At 40.7% G+C, this 19,545-nt stretch overlaps 1 protein-coding gene across 1 annotated transcript; it reads left to right on the top strand.

Annotated features, from left to right (window-relative positions):
* The first annotated feature begins 963 nt into the window (after positions 1-963).
* LOC116329811 (synaptic vesicle membrane protein VAT-1 homolog) lies at positions 964-19,267 on the top strand. The gene is made up of 6 exons (XM_031751904.2): positions 964-1,669; positions 7,026-7,233; positions 10,758-10,928; positions 11,066-11,155; positions 13,438-13,676; positions 15,529-19,267. The coding sequence occupies exons 1-6, from the start codon at positions 1,187-1,189 to the stop codon at positions 15,709-15,711; spliced, it is 1,374 nt and encodes a 457-aa protein (XP_031607764.1). The 5' UTR covers positions 964-1,186; the 3' UTR covers positions 15,712-19,267.
* Positions 19,268-19,545: the final 278 nt, after the last annotated feature.

Genomic DNA, 19,545 nt, shown 5'->3' with positions numbered 1-19,545 from the left:
ATTCACATTTATTAAGTCCTGACTATTACGTGATCTTAATAATCCCACTTCTCTTTCTAGGGCTCCAGTGTCCGGGCTTTGACGCTCTCCACGGCTCTCTGGCTCTCATCTCTAAGCTTTTTGCCAACAACACATATTGGTCACTTTTTAAGCTCTGTCAAGTAAGCCACCTGGAGGCAGAAGTGAACCGGAAGTTACTTTGATGATGTACTATAAAAAATAAACTCCAGAGAGAAGAAAAGAAAAAAGAAAAACACCTCATGATCATGTCCACAGCGAATATTTAGCACATCTGAAATTAGACACATTGCAGAAACATGATTATAAAGATCACTTTTATACTTAGGCTTGTAGCTGGTTATGCAGATTTTTAAAAGTGAAGCGATCTCTGCCAAATTTGGGTTTACGTTAAGAAATATAAAAATGCTTAAATGTGGAGCTCAGTGGATGTAAAGAGCAGCTGTCTTTTATATGTTATAGCTTTGTCTATTAACGCCTCTGAGTACCCGAAAAAGTGTTGTGTACATCCAATGTTGTTATGCCTTTTGTGTTTAAAGTCCTCATGCAGGAAAACGCGGATATTATTAGAAATGAATTGTTTATTTTTATGTTACTTAGTCGGAAAATCTTCATGTTCAGCATTTTCATCCCATGAAAAATACTGGACATGAATGCATTGCCTGATGAAGTTGTTTTATTTAGACTTTTTAAAATCAGACTTTAGACTTTTTAAAATCAGTTCTCGGCAGGTCTTCATGGGTGCCATCATTTTTCTCCTTTTTTTAACCTGCACAACCTGAAACAAACTAATCTAAATCTTTCTGGATTGCTGAATTCAATTTTATCTGCCACATCAAAAACGAGAAAAGAACAGAAAAGAAAAAGAAAACGTTTTGGTAAATTGGCATCCGTATTTTATTGTGAAAATCACTCCGGGAACTTGTATAAAATACGCCACTCTTGACTCTGGGCACTTGTTGATCTAGGCGCATACACAGGAAACCGCGCACATCTTACTGAGGACTTGACTCTGCAGGAAACAGCCGCTCGTTTCACATTTTTATACTAGAAAATTTGCACTAAACCGATTTTTTTTTTTCGTTCTTGGAGTGTTTGGAAAGAAACGCTCAAACAGGCGCAACTGTCGAACTGAAAAGCTTTAAAGCGCACTTAGAAAGTGGTTATCATGTCTGGCGAAGAGGATCCAACTCAGCAGCAGCAGCCTGAGCAGGAGAAAAAGCCCGATGAGCCTCCCTCAGCTGCTTCGGATGCACCTCAGCAGGAGTCAGGCAGCAGCAGCCCTGCAGCAGAACCACCAGCAGCTGCAGCAGAACCACCACCACCAGCTGCAGCAGAACCAGCAGCTGCAGCAGAACCACCAGCAGCTGCAGCAGAACCAGCCGCTGAGGAGAAGCCGCTCTCCTTCCGCGCTCTGGTTCTCACGGGACATGGGGGCTACGACAAAGTCAAGCTGCAGGTGAAGACGATGGCCAAGCCGAAACTGAAGGCAGGAGAGGTCCTGGTGCGCGTCAAGGCATGCGGGCTGAACTTCGCCGAGCTGCTGGGCAGGCAGGGGCTGTACGAGCTGCTGCCTTCCCCGCCCGTCACGATGGGAATGGAGGGCTCCGGGGTCATTGAAGCAGTCGGGGAGGATGTGAATGACAGGAAAGTGAGTAAAGGCCTGCTAAATGCTTTCCCCACACCCACAAAATTCCACTGTGGTCATGAAAGAGCGTCAGATCAGCGGCTGCGCAGCTGCCAAGCAAACTATCCAAGCCTTTAATTTTTCTGCATTTCTTGCCAGTGCGTGACGCGCGTAATCTTTTCCAAACGCCAACCCAGAGCGCTGCTGTCATCAGTTTCCACGTTTCTTTAGTGAAAGCCGTGAACTGAAATTTCTTTTAATAGCTGTTAATTTAAGTTCCTCTCAAATCTCAGAAGGCTCAATCAGATTTATAGCTGACGTGAGTTTAGACTGGCTGTTTCCTTTCTCAAGCAGCGACAATTGAATAAACAACCTTAATCGTAGTGTGTTTGTCTGAGCAGCTGCTGGAAAGTGTGACACTTATGAAAACTGACCGTGTTTGATTGACAGTCTGTCCTTGACGCGTTTTTAACATTTCCTCCCCTGCACAAAAGAAGCTACGTGTATTTTTCTTCTCTGATGAAAAGGCGCATTTCTAAACCAAGTGTGTGTGTGTGCCTGCTTTTAAATTCTTGAAACTGATGGAAACTCGTCAGCTGTAACACCTGATGTTGGCAATTATACTCGATTATATTTAGAGAGCTGCTGATTTTAGCCTCTTTGAACCTTGCACGCGCCTCACAGCTACATTATGGCACAGTTTAAACACATACTCGAGTAAAAAAGATCTTTCAGTGGCCAAAGGTCGTTGCTTTTATGCACTGCGTTTGGTTTTACAGTGGTATGTGTAAGATAAAGCCAAAGTGACTCATAGCAAGTAACATTCATGGATTTATATGCCACAGCCTTTTGCAGAAGTTCTGTAATTTTTCACTTGTTGGCTCAGATTTGTTTGCACAGAAATTAAAAGAGGAAGGTTTTTTTTTTCCATCTAACAGGAGTTTCTTGTGTTCTGTGTGCACTAATAGAAGGTGGAAAGCACTGCACATGACTGACGGCACTTTTTAGCCAGCCTACTGGGTTCAGTAGGTGCATTATTTGGTTTGTATGCAAGTCTTGGCAATGGATGACTTCCAGGCAGAAGTTGGGGATGAATGTTGATCTTGACCTTCAATTTTTTTTTTTGAATGTTGACATCAAAAACAAAGAAACTGCTTGTTGTAAGATCTGCATGAGTTGAAGTGAAATGAGACCTTCCTGGGAGTTTTGCACAGTAAATCAGTGCCCCAGTTTATGCTTGTTATGTATTGACATCATGTTGAAGTCATAAAGCTTGTGTCATACAGGGAGGTCTCATAACTCGGATTGTTGTCTAACAAGAATTATCACTGCATTTGCAGGCTCTTTGAACACCAAGTAAGATGGTAGATTAGGTTTTCTATGGATTCCAGCACCATCATCGAGTCTGTTTAAAGGTCAGATGCCTTATTGATTCTATTATTCGAGCCCGATACCTGTTCAGTGACAGAAAAAGCAGCTCTGCACATGTTTTTATCTTCAGATCTGTGTAGAAAGAGTCTTGCATGTATCTGGCTCAGGTGCACAAAAGATTTACTGCTGTGTGTTTGACTTGATTGTTTTGCAGAAAAAACACGACAGTGCCAATAAAAGGTAATCATAGACTTGGATGAAATCTATTCCAGTGGTTTAAACAATTTGGAACTCATCCCTGTAAATTAGTAGCGCAATATTGCAAAGGGACCTTATTATGTAAAATCCACTTTCATTATTGTTTCTGTATCTGGGGCGTTAAAGATCATCTTCATTTGAATAAAATGGTAAGATATGAGTGTTAAGATGTATGCTGTAGTCTAAAGAAGGCCTAACAGTGAGGTTACTTCTGTTTGTGTACAAAGAACTTGAATATTCTTCCCACCAGATCCAGCTTTTCTTTCTTTATTCGTGCAGTTAATTGCATGATGGCTTCATTAAATGTGTGTTTTCTAAGAAACACTGAAGCTCCTCCCAATCCTGAAGTGTCGGCATGGAATTTCCCCCCTCCTCCTCCTTCTCCCCCTTCTTCTTCACCACTTACTGCTCTCCTCCTCTCTTTCCATTCCCTCCATTTTTGTGGATCATATAGAGGGAGAGGTTCATTCCAACACTTCCTTTTTGGAAGGAAACGTCAAAACACAAGACACCACAAAGCACCAGGCGCAGCAGTGCAGGAAGCAGTGAGAAATCCCAACAGGAATTTAAAGGTTAACATGTGAGATAGTTGGTTAAGGTTAATGTAAGGGTGTGGGTGGGACTGCAGTGCAGACAATAACAAAAAGGGGTGCCAGAGTGTTTTCAGAGACTGATACTGAGAAAGGCTGGAGCGAGGCTCCTCCAGATGAGAGCGCTTCAGGGTGTGGCTGTTTCATAAGAAGACAGACTAGATTTGTTATGCAGCCTCTCTTGTCTTTCCAGTTTCCATTTGTTAGTGATGCTAAAATAAAAGCACAATATATACAATTGTGCCCCACACCTTTACTGCTATTTCAGGAAGATGGGAGCGACAGTTTTTGTTACAGTGTTCCAGCTGACTGCCTGGGAAAGGATGCAAGATGCCACCTGTTTGACAAATATGGGCTTTAATTGACTTGATGTGCGAGGCCATGATGTGTAGCAGAAAGCTATGTGTTTAGGTCGGCACAGTGCATGCTTTCTGGTCTGGTGCATGTGGTGCAAATGTTAAGCTATCGATGCACTTAACTGCATTTTCTTTCCAAGGCATTTAATCAGTCCTAGGAGTATTTGCATGCTATACTACTGTAAACTTTTAGATTACGTAAATACTGGAGGGAGTTAGGAACCATTTCACTAAACTTTCTTAGTGTAAGGCACACATTTTCCATTTTCAAGTAGATTTTGCAGAATTTTTTTTTAATTTAGTTTTTGGTTTAGAGCACGTGTTAGTCTTGAACTTAAAAAAACAAAACAATCTGTATGATTGGCTGCTGTAAAATGCACACAAACAGTCAGAATAGTATGCAGTCGTTTGAAAGACTAACTACTGCTTCCATAAGATTTACAGGCTCAGCAGCAGCCAGGTGCTGCTAATCAAATTCACTTCATTAACTGAGCTCTGCATGTTTAAAAATATACAAAAACAGTTTTTGGCAATTTGCTGGTCTGAGCATTCAGGTGCATGTTAGCACAATGCCACAATTCTTTTCAAAAGTGGAGGTCCCAGCAAACTCACCAAGGTCACGTTTACCATGCTTGAAAAACTGGGAGTGGGCTGCATCTCAGACTCTACCAGCCTCAGTTAGCACGGTAATTGTTAAACTTGATGACAGTATAATTATGAAAAAGACTGAGCAAGTGTGGCTTGTTCAGCACAGCTGAGATTTGCAAAGACTTCTGGGGTAATGCCTTTTGTACAGACAAGACCAAGGGGTTTTGGGTGTAATCCACAGCGACACATTTAGTGACCAACAATCACAGCATATCACCATAAACACCTCATACAACTGTCAAGCATCGTGGTAGAGGTGATGATTTGGGCTTGTTGCTTGCAGTCATTTAGACAACCACAAATTTCTCTGTATACCAAAATATTCTAGTCAAATGTGAAGCTATGAGAGTCAAAGCTTGGCCCAAATCGAGTCGTGCAACATGACGATCTCAAGAATTGCAGCAAATCTGCAACAAACTGGCTGAAAGAGGAAAAGAGTCGAGGTTTTACAATGACTGCAACCTGACTGAAAGTCATACAGCAAATGACCACGTCAAGCTACGGCTGATAGCTGTGGTTCTACAAGCTACTGAGTCAGTGGGGTTTGCTTACTTCTCCCCTGATATGAAAAGTTTTGAATTAAGAGGATGTACTTTTGTCTTCACACGACTCTGAATTATGGATGAAGATCTGTTCTTTCTCTGGGCTACTGAGATGCTTTAGTGGCAAAGACAGATTTTGATGCACTATTATTGAGCTGCAGAAAACCAGGCGTGGCGCTAGTTTTTGTCAAGACTGACTCAAATGAGCAGCAGGTTTTCACTGTCCCATTTCCACTCTGTAGTCTCTGCAGTGACTTCACTTTATGTCAACCTTCCAAGAAATGAACTCAGCCCTTTAAGAAAAGGAAAAAAATTTGAGTTGATCCTGCAAGTTTTTAATGTTTCACAAGTCCAGGGGTTGAGAAATCGAGCGTGTCATCTGAGGTGGAAGTTAAGGTTCTTACAATAACTCGCCAAAAATTGAGGCACACACATACCAAATGTGGACGTGTATGCATATGTGTGTGTTTACTGCGTTTGCGAGCGTAAATATTTGTGTGTGTCATCTGTCTATTGTAATGGGCTGTGTGCAGCAGGAAGTGGGTGTGACTCAGAGCTCTTGAAGCTGTTTTAGCAGGAAACTGTGCAGCATTCATGATCAGATCAGGCTGCTTTCCTGCACCCCTCACATTTTTGGAATGTTTCGCAACGTTGGTCATATGCCTCTTTGAATTTAGGAACGCCATTAAATATGAACAGCATTTCCCATAAGCCCCCATTTCTGATGTCCCCATGACCAGAGAATGAATGTGAAAATGTCGTTTTGTTTAATGGTTTTAGTTTGTTTGAGAGGGTGCTGTGAGTTTCACTGAGGCACAGAAGTTTGTGGACTCAAAGACAATAATGTAGTGAGAATGTGTTTTGGAAAGGATGCATGAAATATAAATCTCTAATAATCACAAGACTGACTTGGGGTTTTTTTCCATTAGAAGTGGAGAGGGGGAAAAAAAGCCAATGTCCAAAGAAAAACTTGGAAAGACCTTCAGAAACCCTGGAGAACTATTGCTCGAGACCACAAAATGACAAAGTCCTCGAGAGAAAAATGAAAAGAAATAAAGGGTGGCTCAAGATTTTTGCACAGCACTGTATGAGAAACGGAGCAAATACGATTCTTTTCCCAGTCTGTTTTTCTTTTCAGAAACGATGCCTATTCAAGTTACAGGCGCTCTGTTTCCCTACTTTTGGTCCTACAGACTTTGTCTGTTATTGTTCAGCCTTTGAGATATTAGTCTGAGGTTTCTTCCCCCACAGTGGAAATATGCAGTTGTTTTCTACTTTCTACAAAGATCAATAGAACACCAGGTTTCAAAATGTGGGGCACTGAGCTGCTGAAAGTGGGGCATAGATGACCACAGGAGGAAAACTAATCAGAGTGAAACTAAGCTGAATGACAGGAAAGTTTAAAAAGCACGCATTTAACTTCCCCACTTTTGTTTTTTAAGATTAGCGTCAGGTGTAATTGGAGTTTACTGCATTATAATTTTGCTAAATCAAACTTTTAAGCTTCCTGTATTAAGTTGATATGAAGAAATGCATCATTCCACAGCTGTGAACGTCTGTGTTTTAGTTTGACCTCACACCACCTTCTCCCTGTCCCCCTCCTTCCTTCCCTCAGGTTGGCGATCGTGTCATCGCATTGGCCCGCAGCGGCATGTGGCAGGAAGTAGTTGTCGTGAGCGCTGACCGCACCTTCCTTATGCCCGAGGAGATGAGTTTTGAGGAAGGTGCTGCTTTAACTATTAACTACATGACCGCCTACATGATGCTGTTTGAGATGGCCAATCTTAGGCCCGGCAAAAGTGTTCTTATACACATGGCAGCAGGTAAGACTCATGGAGACACCTGAAAATAATTTCCAAATAAACTAAGTTTTTTTTTCTTCTTCGTTTCTGTGAGATTGCACAGCAACAGAGACACTATAAATGAGTATAAATGCTGAGAATCGTGATGTCCACTCGTGCAGGCGACACCATAGGGTCCACACGGTGCAGAAGTATAAATTGCACATTACGTGGCGAGGAGCTGAAACAGCGGTTGCACCCTGGTATAAGATGATAAACACTGTTTTGATGTGTATCCTAAAATTATCAAATGACCCAGTTTTTGTGTCATATCAAATCATTACTCAGTTAATTGAAGAGGTTAACTGATTATTTTTATAATCGTACGTGTAGCCTTAGTGTGAAAATTAGTTTGAGGAATAGATAATGAAGGATCTCCTCAGACTAGCTCAGTGGCATCCCCAATGTTGTGCGACACTCTCGTCATCAGCTAATTAGAAGGTGTAACAAACCTTCTGTCAGTCTCCTGGGCAACGTGTAAAGAGTCGCACAGCACGCTCCCTCCAGGCTGCTAATCAGCTCTTTGAATGCAGCTGCATTTCTGTGCTGAAAGATTATCAGCTAAAAGACTTAAAGTCAGAGGTGACGAAGTGTGTTATGTCAAAACATCTTCATACAAAACTGGATTATTATCACAAATGGTTGCTTGGGCAACACTTCTCAAATGCAAATTTTTTACACAAAACCATCTTTAATGAGTGTGCATGTCCAGGAGTAGTAAACAAAGGCCTTTCTTAGCTGTATGTCAGTTATAGGGTCAGCTGGTGTGACATTTCACTTCTGCCTTTGATCAAATAGAGATCACCACACTCTTATTAGGAAAACTAAAAGTTTGCAGTGCATGTGCAGTTGACACCTTCAGCTATGAGGCTGTGATGACTGCACATTTTTCACATCGTTACTGAAAATATCTTGAACTTGTGAAACAGCTGCACTTGACAATATAACTGTGATAGTTATGAGCATATGGTATAATCCAGTTAGAGCTGAGAGGTTTGAGGAAGTGTTTGTTTAACTTTGCACTTTAGTCAGTTTGAATTCAAAGATTTAACGTTGTATTGTCACAGCAGCACAAATATCTCAGTGTTTGACCCCCCCTACACTCGGAGTCTAAGAATACAGGACAGTTACTGTGATGCTCGGTTGCTCTTCTGCTCCTCTGCATCCTCCCTCTCAAAGCCTGCTCATCACTGTTGAGTGGGTGGATGGGTGTCAGCTGACCTGTATGAATCATGAGGCCAGGGTAAAGATGAGGGCAGAAAGGATTACTGGTGAACCTGCAGGCCCAGGTGGTCATCATCTTCAAAAGCCTTTCACTGTTAAGTGGAAATGGGCCACAGAGATCAGAAAGCACTGCTTTTGTTCACCTGTCTTCTGAGGTTTCCCCCCTCTAAGTCGCATCTCTAAATTACAGTCTCTGTGGAATTGGGTGTGATGTGGAGAGCGAGAGGACATTTGAGGAAAAGGGTGAGGTGATGACTCAGTAATAGTCTGACCAGCTCCGATTTAATACCGGCCCATGCTGGTGTATTTCCTACCAAATCATAAATAATGTTGCTCCTAAACAATCACTGACCAATCAGTGTTGTGATGGCTTAGCTTTATCATACCGTACAGGACATGGATTGTTTATAAATGTCACTGCCATCTTTTAAAGCTGGAATTAAATAAGCATAGAGTGGGTTTGACTGTGAAATCAATGAAGGGTGAATACTCATGAGGTTGTCAGTCACATGATGACTCCACCTTAAAGCATTGCCTTTATTGCCAATTTAAATCTAATGAGGATCATAATTTAATTAAGAAGTAAATCAGTGATAATATTTTGATAAGACACATAAACTCAACTATAAAATATTTACTTGGGTAATTTTCCCACCTATTTGTTTCTCATCACCTCTTCGCTCAAGAGTTGTCCTCAGTATGATGTGAATCAACCACCAGTTACTAGGGGAAAAAATGTGTATTTCCCAACTGGTTGAAAACCAGTCTGAGGGGTCACTGACCAGTCTGTAGGCCTGTGGAACTGGGGTTTTAATAATCATTTTCCCATTAACTTCATCAACCTCTAGCAACCACTTGGGAAATGCTTTTTCACTGAAGCAGTGATTTTACTTTAGAAACGTGAACCGGTAGAAATGCACGCTGCAGCCTGACTGCTTGGTGAAGTTCAGGGTCTGGCTGCCGGGCTGGGGTCAGCATTCGGTCAACCCAACTTCACTCTGGGTTCTTGGCTAGCTTAGCGTTAGCATGCTCGCATTGAGCTGAAGTTGTTGTCATAATGGCATAATACAGTCGTTTCACAAGTTATATCCATATCCACGCTGCAGACTGCGTCACTATTTTCCTCCTCTACGAACTGAAATCAGCTGATTGTAGTGCAAGCAAAGGTCTGTAGGCCTTTATTCCCTTGACCCTACAATGTCGCAGATTTTTCATAGGCCCAAAATGGTGCACAAGTTAACATTAAGGTCACGTCTCTGGCTGCAAAGAGTGAGACGGTACTGAGATTTTGCAGTGTATCTCTCCCTCCTGACCATTTAAAAGAATGCCTATTTAAAGCACTTGTGCTTTGACTTCAGACTCGGAAGCTCCGTTCAACATTTGTTTACAGTCAGGTAAAAATACTAAAGCTCTTCTGGTAGAGAGAAGTCTTATGAAGAGGATCAAGGCCTGGAAAAGGTTGTGATGAATGAGAGGGCCTAATGCAAAACAGACACCCAGGAGATTCTGGTTGGTGTCCTGTGTGAGACAAAGTCTGTAATTTTTGAAGTGTAACTTTTTTCTTTTCTTCTTTTTCAAATATATTTTTTTTTTTTTAGTTACACTTTGGTTAGTTTAAGGACAACCTAATTGAGTCAAAATGGACGCAAAACATTAAACAGGTGTCAGAAACGCTCCCATGTGTGACCTTTACCCTTAGATTGCAAAGCCATGACATCATTTATCAGCTCCAGTCATGGTCCTGGAGCAGCATTACTTATGCTGCTGTAGAAACGACACCTACATATTGATGTCAGATCTGGCTCTTAACCACTTAGCATTTTATTTACAGTGCGTACATGACATTTAAGCCAAAACGTGTAAAAGGTCAAAACACGTTATACAACAGATGCAGAACTTTGCACATGTGACGAATGAAATGCACCTGTCTTCTCATGGTTGTATCTTTTTATCAAATGCAAATATTAACTGATTACACAAATTCAGATGGGCAAAGTTGATATCTCGTAAAATGTTTTGTCTCAATCATTAGTCATTATATTTTTAAAAAGCTCACTACAGTTGCTTGGTAACAGTATCGTCATTGTAATTTCCCCTTAAAATGTATTTACTAGGAGCCCGGTTGAGTGCTAACTCAACATTCAAAGCAAGCATAGTTTGAATGTTTGAGAAAATCGCTGAGTGGTTCAGAGAGAGACCGCACACAACCTCTTGTGCTGAAAGTGAAACACCTGCTGCTCCTGTTCTCATGCCTGTCTTTGCTGCTGTCTGCACATCTGTAGGTGGTGTGGGTATTGCTGCTACCCAGCTGTGTCAAACTGTGCAGGATGTGACTGTTTTTGGCACGGCATCAGCTTCCAAACATGAGACTATTACCCAAGGCGGGGTAACTCACCCCATCGACTACCGCACCAAAGACTACGTGGAGGAAATCCGCAAAATCAGCCCGAAGGGTAAAACAAATATACTCTTGTTCTACTACTGCACAAATGAAAAACCTTGCCTCTCATATTTTCGTTGTGTTGAACATTGTAAGTGTCTAGATAACAGAAGATGACAAAGCTTTTCCCTTTTATTTCTGTCTCTGCAGGTGTGGACATCGTCCTCGACCCCCTTGGTGGCTCTGACACCCAAAAAGGCTATAGTTTGTTGAAGCCCCTGGGCATGATTATAGTCTTTGGTAAGACGCACAAACAAAAAATGCATTGTGTAGACATCCTTTGGGGGGTCTTTGGTTTATTTCACTTGGTTTATTTAAACTGTCATGGTGTTTTAAGTAATTTATTTATTTTTAAAATGAGACCTGATTAGTTTAGCGAAGTAGCTTAGGTTTCATTTTGTATTTTAAATGAGTGTATAATTTGTTTTTCCTCCTACACGCGCTGTCATTGTAATGTCGGCTTCATTTTTAATTTTTTTTTCCTTTTACACAATGAATACCAAGCTGTTCAAGGCTGAAGGCTAAAGCTGTATCCAAGTTCCATAACATGCAGCAGCTTCAAAAGCAGGAAAATGAAAACTGTTGCACCTCGATACAGTGCTTAAAGGCAATGGATCATCTCTCTAAAAGATCTTTAAGATGCAGTATGATGGGGCATGATCATACAGGACTTTATAAATAAATTTCAGATTTAATAGGGAGCCAGTGAAGAGAAGCTAATATCTTAAAAGGCATTCATACATGTCCTTCCTGAGCCAGGTTATGCTGGAGGTCTTTTCCTGTTTAAAAAGGAACTCTTCCTCCTCACTGTTGCCAAGTGCCTCCTCATAGGAGATCATCTGATTGTTGGGGTTTTCTCTCTAATATTGTACTTTCCTTACACTGTAAACTGAGTCTTGTGAATTAGTGCAGTATAAATAAAATTGAGGTGAACAGCCTTGTTGGTAGTAGAGTCTAAAATGCAGCAACACCTGTGGTTTCTCTGACATGGGATCAGCAGGTTTGGAGCCAGCTCTGAGTTGATGCTCAGCAGATGTAAACATTAATTAAGGTAGCAGACCCCATAGGCGTGGGGTGAGTCCACCGTTGTGAAAACATGAGGATGTTTTTCACATGTAATCTGCTCCTCTAACTGCCGGAATAAATGGCTCAATCTTGAAAGGTCGCTGTGCCGCTTTTCTCCTTATGAATGGAACATCAGAGGTTCAGGATTTGGTCAGATGAGAGCATTTCAACCTAGGACTGTAATCCCATGTTTTCAAAGCAAGTCTGTGGTGATTCACCACTGTTGCTTAGCAAGATGGTAGCTTTGCACAGCAGAATTCCCTGTACTTACCATGATTCAGTGTTAATTGACCCATCTGTTGAATGCATAGACAATTATAACATGATAAAGGTTTTAAATTATGACTTTAAGATTTGTTTTGTTTTAATTAAACTGAACTGAAAAGCTTTGCTTTGACATGTATTCGAGATATGACCGAACTGGGGACAAGATGAAGCTGGGTTCAAACTCACAAAGACACGGGCATTAAACTGTTTGCCTTCTCTTGTGGGGTAGTTTGTTCCTGATGCATCTTCTCCACTGACATCATGCACGTGATTAATGGCGAGTCTGTCTCATGCAACTTACAAGAAAAATTCAAGAATTCTATTTCTCCTGTATTGGCTTCCCTTCATTGGCTCCCTGTTAAATCCAGAATTCAAAATCCTGCTCCTCACATAAGGTCTTATATAATCATGCCCCATCTTATCTGAATGACCTTATAGTACCATATCACCCCATTAGATCACTTCGCTCTCACACTGCAGGCCTACTTGTTGTTCCTAGAGTATTTAAAAGTAGAATGGGAGGCAGAGCCTTCAGTTTTCAGGCCGCTCATCTGTGGAACCAGCTTCCAGTTTGGATTCAGGAGACAGACACTATCTCTACTTTTAAGATTAGGCTTAAAACTTTTCTTTTTGCTAAAGCACATAGTTAGGGCTGGATCAGGTGACCCTGAATCCTCCCTTAGTTATGCTGCAATAGGTGTAAGCTGCTGGGGGATTCCCATGATGCATTGAATATTTCTTCTTCTTCTTCTTGTCCTGTCTTCCTCCTCTCACTGCAACCAGTTGCAGCAGATGGCCCCGCCCCTCCCTGAGCCTGGTTCTGCCGGAGGTTTCTTCCTGTTAAAAGGGAGTTTTTCCTTCCCAGTGTCGCCAAAGTGCTTGCTCATAGGGGGTCGTATGATTGTTGAGTTTTTCCTCTGTATGTATTATTGTACGACCTACCCTTCAATATGAAGTGCCTTGAGGCGACTGTTGTTGTGATTTGGCGCTGCATAAATAAAACTTAATTGAAATCAGAGTTGATGCTCAAACATTTATTTGCAACGCGCTAAAGTTAAATGAGGTCATGATAAGGTTGTGAGACGACTATTGTGAAGTTTTGTTTTGTTTTTTTTTTGTTGTTTGTTTTTTTTGTTTGTTTTTTGTCTGCCTGTTTTTAATGTGCCCTTTATCACTGTTCGACATTGCAGGTGCAGCCAATTGTGTGACGGGCCAGAGGAAGAACCTGCTGGCCATGGCAAAGACCTGGTATAACCAGCTCTCTCTGAACACCATGAAACTGATGCAGTCCAACAAAGCTGTCAGCGGCTTCCACCTGGGATACATCACTGATGAGCAGCTCTTCGGCAGGACTATGTCTACGCTGCTTGAGCTCTACAAGCAGGGAAAGATCAAGCCCCGCATCGACTCCAGCTATCACTTTGAGGAGGTAAGTCTGATCGGGTTTGCGGTCTAAAACAATTGTCTAATAAAACAGTTCCTAGATTTTGAAGATGCTTGTTGGAACTGTTTCTGTATTTACTTCACTGCATATTGATGAAGTATACATTGACATTTATCTTGCTCTCGAATGAGCAAGAGCCTTCCACTGGATAATTATCGTAGTGATTGATGCATTTCAGCTGGTAGTAAGTTATTTATTAAGTGATCCCATGCGCAGCTTCTCATTTCTTAAAGAATCAGGGCCAAGTTTTAGACTAATCCTCGGCATTGCTCCAGTTTTAGACGGGTCAAATTATTGCCCTGCATCAAACAAAGAAAACATCTGGAGTTTGCTGAAACTCCAGATGGCTTAAGGGATAACAAAAACATTATTAAAATCTAGAAGAGTAGTGAGAAATTATCTTTGAGGAAGAAATGTTGGCAGGGATGGGTGGAGTGCAGGCAAAGAATCTTGAATGGTTGTGATCAGAGATTTCAACAGGAAAGCTCACAGCTGTGTTTGCTAGTCAAGAGAAGAGCACCTTCCACATGCACAAGACAGTTCAAGGGATTGGGACTAAGCATGTAGCCTTAAGAAAAATCAGGTAGGCTAGCTGGGGGATAGAAGCTTTAGTTTGCTAGAGAGGACACTGGAACAACTGAAAGGGTTTGTGGTCTGATTCTGATTCACCCTGTTCCCCAGTGATGGGTGTGTCAGGGTAAGAAGATGGGTGAATAAAGTGATGCTTAGTGCCTACCATATGAGCATGCAGGGTCAGTCTTGTGAACTGGTGGTACTTCAGTTAGTCTGGTCTGCATTCAGTGCTCTCAGTTATTTTTTTTATTTTTTTTTTTATTTTTTTTTTATTTTTTTTTTTAAAAGGTTGTCTGACTGCTTGAATTCACTGAATGGCCAGGTTTTCCCATCAGTCCCATCTTTTTCTCCCTTGATGATACAGACATGTTCCGAGATGACAATGAGAGAGCAGTTTGGGGAACATTACATGTCAATTTCACCCCACTGGGAATCTTTGGGATGTGTTGGCGAAGACTCTGCTGCATCATCAAATCAAGATCTTGGCAACAAATGAATGCCACCCTGGATAGAAATAAATGTGACTTTGAATAGCCTCATCGAAACCTCATCAAACCCTAAAGGCGGGTGAATTAAATATTAGCCTGTGACTTATTTGGCTGGGCAGTGGCTAATCCAGCAAGGGGCAGACTTTGTTCACCTTTCAATTAAAGCTGCTCAAATCAAGTGGGGGACTTAAATCTTCCACAGTGATCAGTCTTTTGTTGCTATGTATAGTGTCAATTTCTTTTGCTTTTTATTGCCTTTTCACTCATCAGCTGCACTTCCTGACCCACCATAGCTTCAGTTCTCTAATATGTAGGTTAGTTTTCCAGTACCAAATTTAGCAAGCAGGAAATGAATGTAGGGAAGCAGATAGTTGTAAAAGGTGAAAGTTTCCTTCTAGAAATAGTGGACACAAAACATGGCAGAAGCAAAGCAACCTGTACATGTTAGTGTGTGGGGGGGGCTCCGTGTCTCCTTGTCTCCTTGATGTGTAAATATGCATCCATTAGCTGAAAATGATAAGATTTTTGTAAGGTAACTGCAAGTCATTGTTGTGCCATATGTGGCCAAGTTGGTATGAGTCTGTCTTTTTTTTTTTCTCATCCCGTTAAACATTCAAACAAGAACTTTCTGTTGTTGCCCAGAGAGAAACTTAACAGCAGATTGTGTTTATCAGGGTTTTAGTGACTCGCGAATAGTTTTTGGATGCATTTAAATGACTGATGCACTCAGTTTACTGCCCAATGTGAACATCTGTTCTTCTCCTGTCTCTTCTCAGGTGACTGAAGCCATGAAGCGCATGCACGAACGCCAAAATATTGGGAAAGTCATCCTTCTTCCTGAACCCAAGAAGGAGGAAGAGAAGCCAAAGTCCAATGCTGAGGCTGGGGAAAATGTGGAAAAAAATGATGCTGCCATCAGCGAGAAGAAAGAAGAGGAAGTTAAAGCAGAAAAGGATTGAGTAAGAGTGTTTATTTCGAGGGTTTCCTTTTTTGTTCGGTTGTTTAAGGAAAAAAAGAAAGGCGGGGTGGAGGAAAAAAGCAAGATGTCATGAATTCTTTGTCAGTATTTTTGGAAATGTTGATGGATTTTTGTTGTGCAATATGGTTATACTGTGGTGTCTTTGTCTGGAACACTTGTTTGTAACTTTTAAATAAAATGTCACTGCATTCTGATACATCACCTGAAGAAAAATGTGTTCTGATTACGGACTGTTGTTAAAATTCACAGTTGGCAAAAGAAGACAGCATTTATTTGTGTTTGTGTTTTTTGGTTTCCTATGACAACAGCTCAGTCCCAGCTCTAACATAACACTGGTGATAACAACATACCAGGGCTGGTGCTTATAAAACTGAACACTGACTAATCACTTTGAAAAGTAGGACTGAGGAGCTTTGCTTAAAAACAAAAAATTGCATTTTTAGCAGTGTTTAAATGTGACTGCGCTGCCTTCAGACTACAATCGTGTCTACCCCAGCATCCAATCTGCCCATGGCGCCTTTTCAAAATTGGCACACCAATGAACCAACATCACAACTTGCATTATAAAGATTGTCCAGCTTTGTACTGCATATACAGTTAAGGTCATTTGGGCAAGATGTTAATTTTTTATTTTTTTTTCTGTACATCACCATGGTGGATTTTAAATCAAACAATCAACACTTGACTGAAGTGCAGACTTGCAGCATAAATTTAAGGGGTTTAACAAAAATTTGCATTAACATTTTAGGACTTATAGGGTTTGGTTTGGTTTTTAAATAGACACTAGTGGGCTGGGTCCAGTGGGACAAAGTTGTCTCATGTTTGACAGAATTTTTTTTTTTTTTTTTTTTTAAATCATTGAAAAAATTCTGTGATCATGGACTTCAGCTGTCTTCTGTGGCCTTTTGGGGCTTTTGGTGTTCTTGACCTGATCAGCACGTAGTTTTAGAAATGATCATATTGTTGATCTGACCATTCCTAAAGGTTTTGCTACCTCACTGATGGGTTTTATGTTTTTCTAGCCTAATCTTTCTGAGGTTCATATTTAACATTACAATGAAAAGCTATACGTTACAAATTCAACACTTCAGATATTCTGTCTACTTCATTTGTCGTTAATGACAAGTGAACCGCTCTCACCTCGCCATGTTGTCAAATTAATTTTGAGGCTCTGAAAAGGTCTAATTTCTAAACAATTCATCTAAAATATTTGTCAAATCCCTTTAATCAAAGCTGAAAGTCTGCACCTCAATTGTTTGGTTTTTACACTCTCCTGTCTCTACACAGGCAAAAATTAAGTGTCTAGCTCCGCACAGGCTGGATTATGCATGAAAATGATCTTCAATCATACATACAGTGTCGGCGTGTGTCATTTTGGGTATTATTCAGGGTGAAAACTGAGTTAAATAAGGATAGTGTTTCCATTCAAAGTAAGTGGTGTGCTTGCATGTTCTGAGAATTTTGTGATCACCCTAAAAGAATTTCCATTAAAAGATTGGCAAGTTTATTAAAAAAAAAAAAAAATTTGTAATTCATGATTTTGATCATTCACTTTTACACTGTCCTCCAAATTTCCCACATTTCTTATTAATTTTGAAGCTGGTGCAGGGAAAAATGACCAAAATTATGTTATGATGCATTTGAGGCTTCATGTGTCATGCAGAAAGACCTTCCACCTAAATATAGTTTTTTTTTTTTTTTTTTAAGTATATTAATCCTGATCATTAATTATGTGAATTAATAACAATAATCAATTATTTCCTGCTTAATACGAATAACACTTGTGATTATTGCCCTACTAATGTGTGTAATGATGAGATGCCATCTCTTTTTTGTTTGTTTTTTTTCACTTACTCTCCAGTGACAAATGTTGTTACACGGATCTTTGTTTAAGGAAGGCATGTGTCGGTGTGTTATTGTGTCGCTTTTGCAGTTTCCTCACTTATTTGTGCCAAATCTGAAACCAGCTTTCACCACTGCTGTCAAGCCAACTGTGAATAACAATTAGAGGGACTTCCCTGCCTTGGCAGTCACTCGTGTTTTCTTCCAAAGAATGTCCCACTGAAACGGTTCGCCAAACCGTTTCAAGGCAGGTTTCTTTCCTCCGTTTTCTCCTGTGCTTTAGCTGCGTTCTTAAATCCTTCACTGCCATCGTTAAAATTAAAGTTTACAGGATTACAGCGTGTGTTACTTAGCAATTCCTTGTCTCTGCAGGGGTTTTGCACTCTAAAGTTTACTTTTATTTTCCTCGCAGTGATGCATTTTACTTTTTCTCGTTTTTGGTCATCGCTTGCATATCTGCTCCTTTGAATGGATGACCTAAGTGGCGTTGGGGCTCAGTAGTGCAGATGTTTTGTCCAGATGTGGGTGTAATTCAATGCTCGAAGCAGAGGATGCAAAAGTGGAGCACAAGAGGAAGAGTTTTCCCTCCGTCCACACCATCCCAGCGCCTCACATTCCTCTCTCCACCCTCTCAGTGCTGCTTTGTGTCTTTCTGTCTCTAGAGCTTAACTCTCAAACTGCACCTCCCTTTCCAGCAGAGCCTGTTTCGGTTTCTGAAGAGCACTTGTAACAAAGTTTCACAGATAGTGTTTTATGTTATTTACATTTGTGACATTTCTTTAGGCGACTTGGACTAGTATTGTTGAGTTTGGCCAGCTTTCCTTCTCTTAGTTTGAAATAAGATGTGATGTGGATTTTTGAGTGGGATCTGGAGTCTTTGTGATTCTGTGACGTTTCCAGCGGGAGTTCACGTAGAAGTCTTTTAGGCTTTGTTCATTTGAATCATTTGTGAACCCACAAGCCCAGTGTTTCCCTACATGACAGATGAATGTTAACGACCTGGCGATATACCAACATTGAATAAACAAATGTTAGTCAGGTGATTTATTTTAGCCCTCTAATTCCTCTCTGCAAGCCGCTTTACTAAAATGAATGTGATTGGAGACATGAACGGGTTTGAGCCAGTGTATAGTGGCCGTCCTGTCATGTTCTCTGTAATTGTTGGTTATGCGTAAACTTATGCAGAATTAATGTGTGCAGTGAACGACACCTAGTGGTCACTGAGTTGCAGCTCTCCACAATGTTGCCTACTAAGAAGCTGTACTATATTATCAAATGTGTCATATTAATATCAAAGAAATAAACAGGGATTCATCCACAAAAATGCTCATTTTCACAGACAGCTCCAATTAAAGTGGATTTGCGTTAGTTTGACAGATGGTTCATACATCAACATCCAAAGAGGTACTGTCTGTTTAAAAATAAATAAAAGCTCATGTAAATTCTGGCTGCATTAAAAATTTCAGTTCAACCATTGAAAGTCATTCTTATTATTATCCTAAACCATGTGTAATATCTATCAGCATCTAATCTGCAGTGTAATTATTTCCATTGCTTGTGTGCCAGTGTTGTTCCAAAACTATTTAATGTGTTACTGTTTCCTTTTTCCCCTTTTTATACACATTTCAAACACACTTCTTCTGTGTTCATATGGCACTAACATGTCTGTATTATTAAAGCATTATCACATCTTGTGACTGAGTTGACTCTATAATCATATGACTTCTACCTGTAGACTGATGTTGAATCACTAGGTTTGACGATGAAATCGCCCTGCACGACAGCTGATCACAGCTTCCGTACTGTGCTGCTGTTTTTATTTTTTATTTCCATCCGTTGCCCGCAAAGTTGAATTGTGAATTTTGATTTTTAAGCATATATGGCAACCAGCAGGGGTCCCTGTATGTACATGTTTAAGAGGCTGATCGCTGTTTCCAGCTCGCTAATGGAAGGGATCATTGTGTTGTTTTTA

Source organism: Oreochromis aureus, linkage group 8 (genome assembly GCF_013358895.1).
Source record: "Oreochromis aureus strain Israel breed Guangdong linkage group 8, ZZ_aureus, whole genome shotgun sequence".
Lineage (NCBI taxonomy): Eukaryota > Metazoa > Chordata > Actinopteri > Cichliformes > Cichlidae > Oreochromis > Oreochromis aureus.
Note: the sequence above shows the minus strand (reverse complement) of the source record. Positions and strands in the feature narration are given on the sequence as shown.

Excerpts from the sequence above, each read along its gene's own strand:
- LOC116329811 (XM_031751904.2), top strand. The coding sequence starts at position 1,187 with ATGTCTGGCGAAGAGGATCCAACTCAGCAGCAGCAGCCTGAGCAGGAG. Across the intron at positions 7,234-10,757 it reads TCTTATACACATGGCAGCAG|GTGGTGTGGGTATTGCTGCT; the intron begins GTAAGACTCATG and ends GCACATCTGTAG. Across the intron at positions 13,677-15,528 it reads CCAGCTATCACTTTGAGGAG|GTGACTGAAGCCATGAAGCG; the intron begins GTAAGTCTGATC and ends GTCTCTTCTCAG.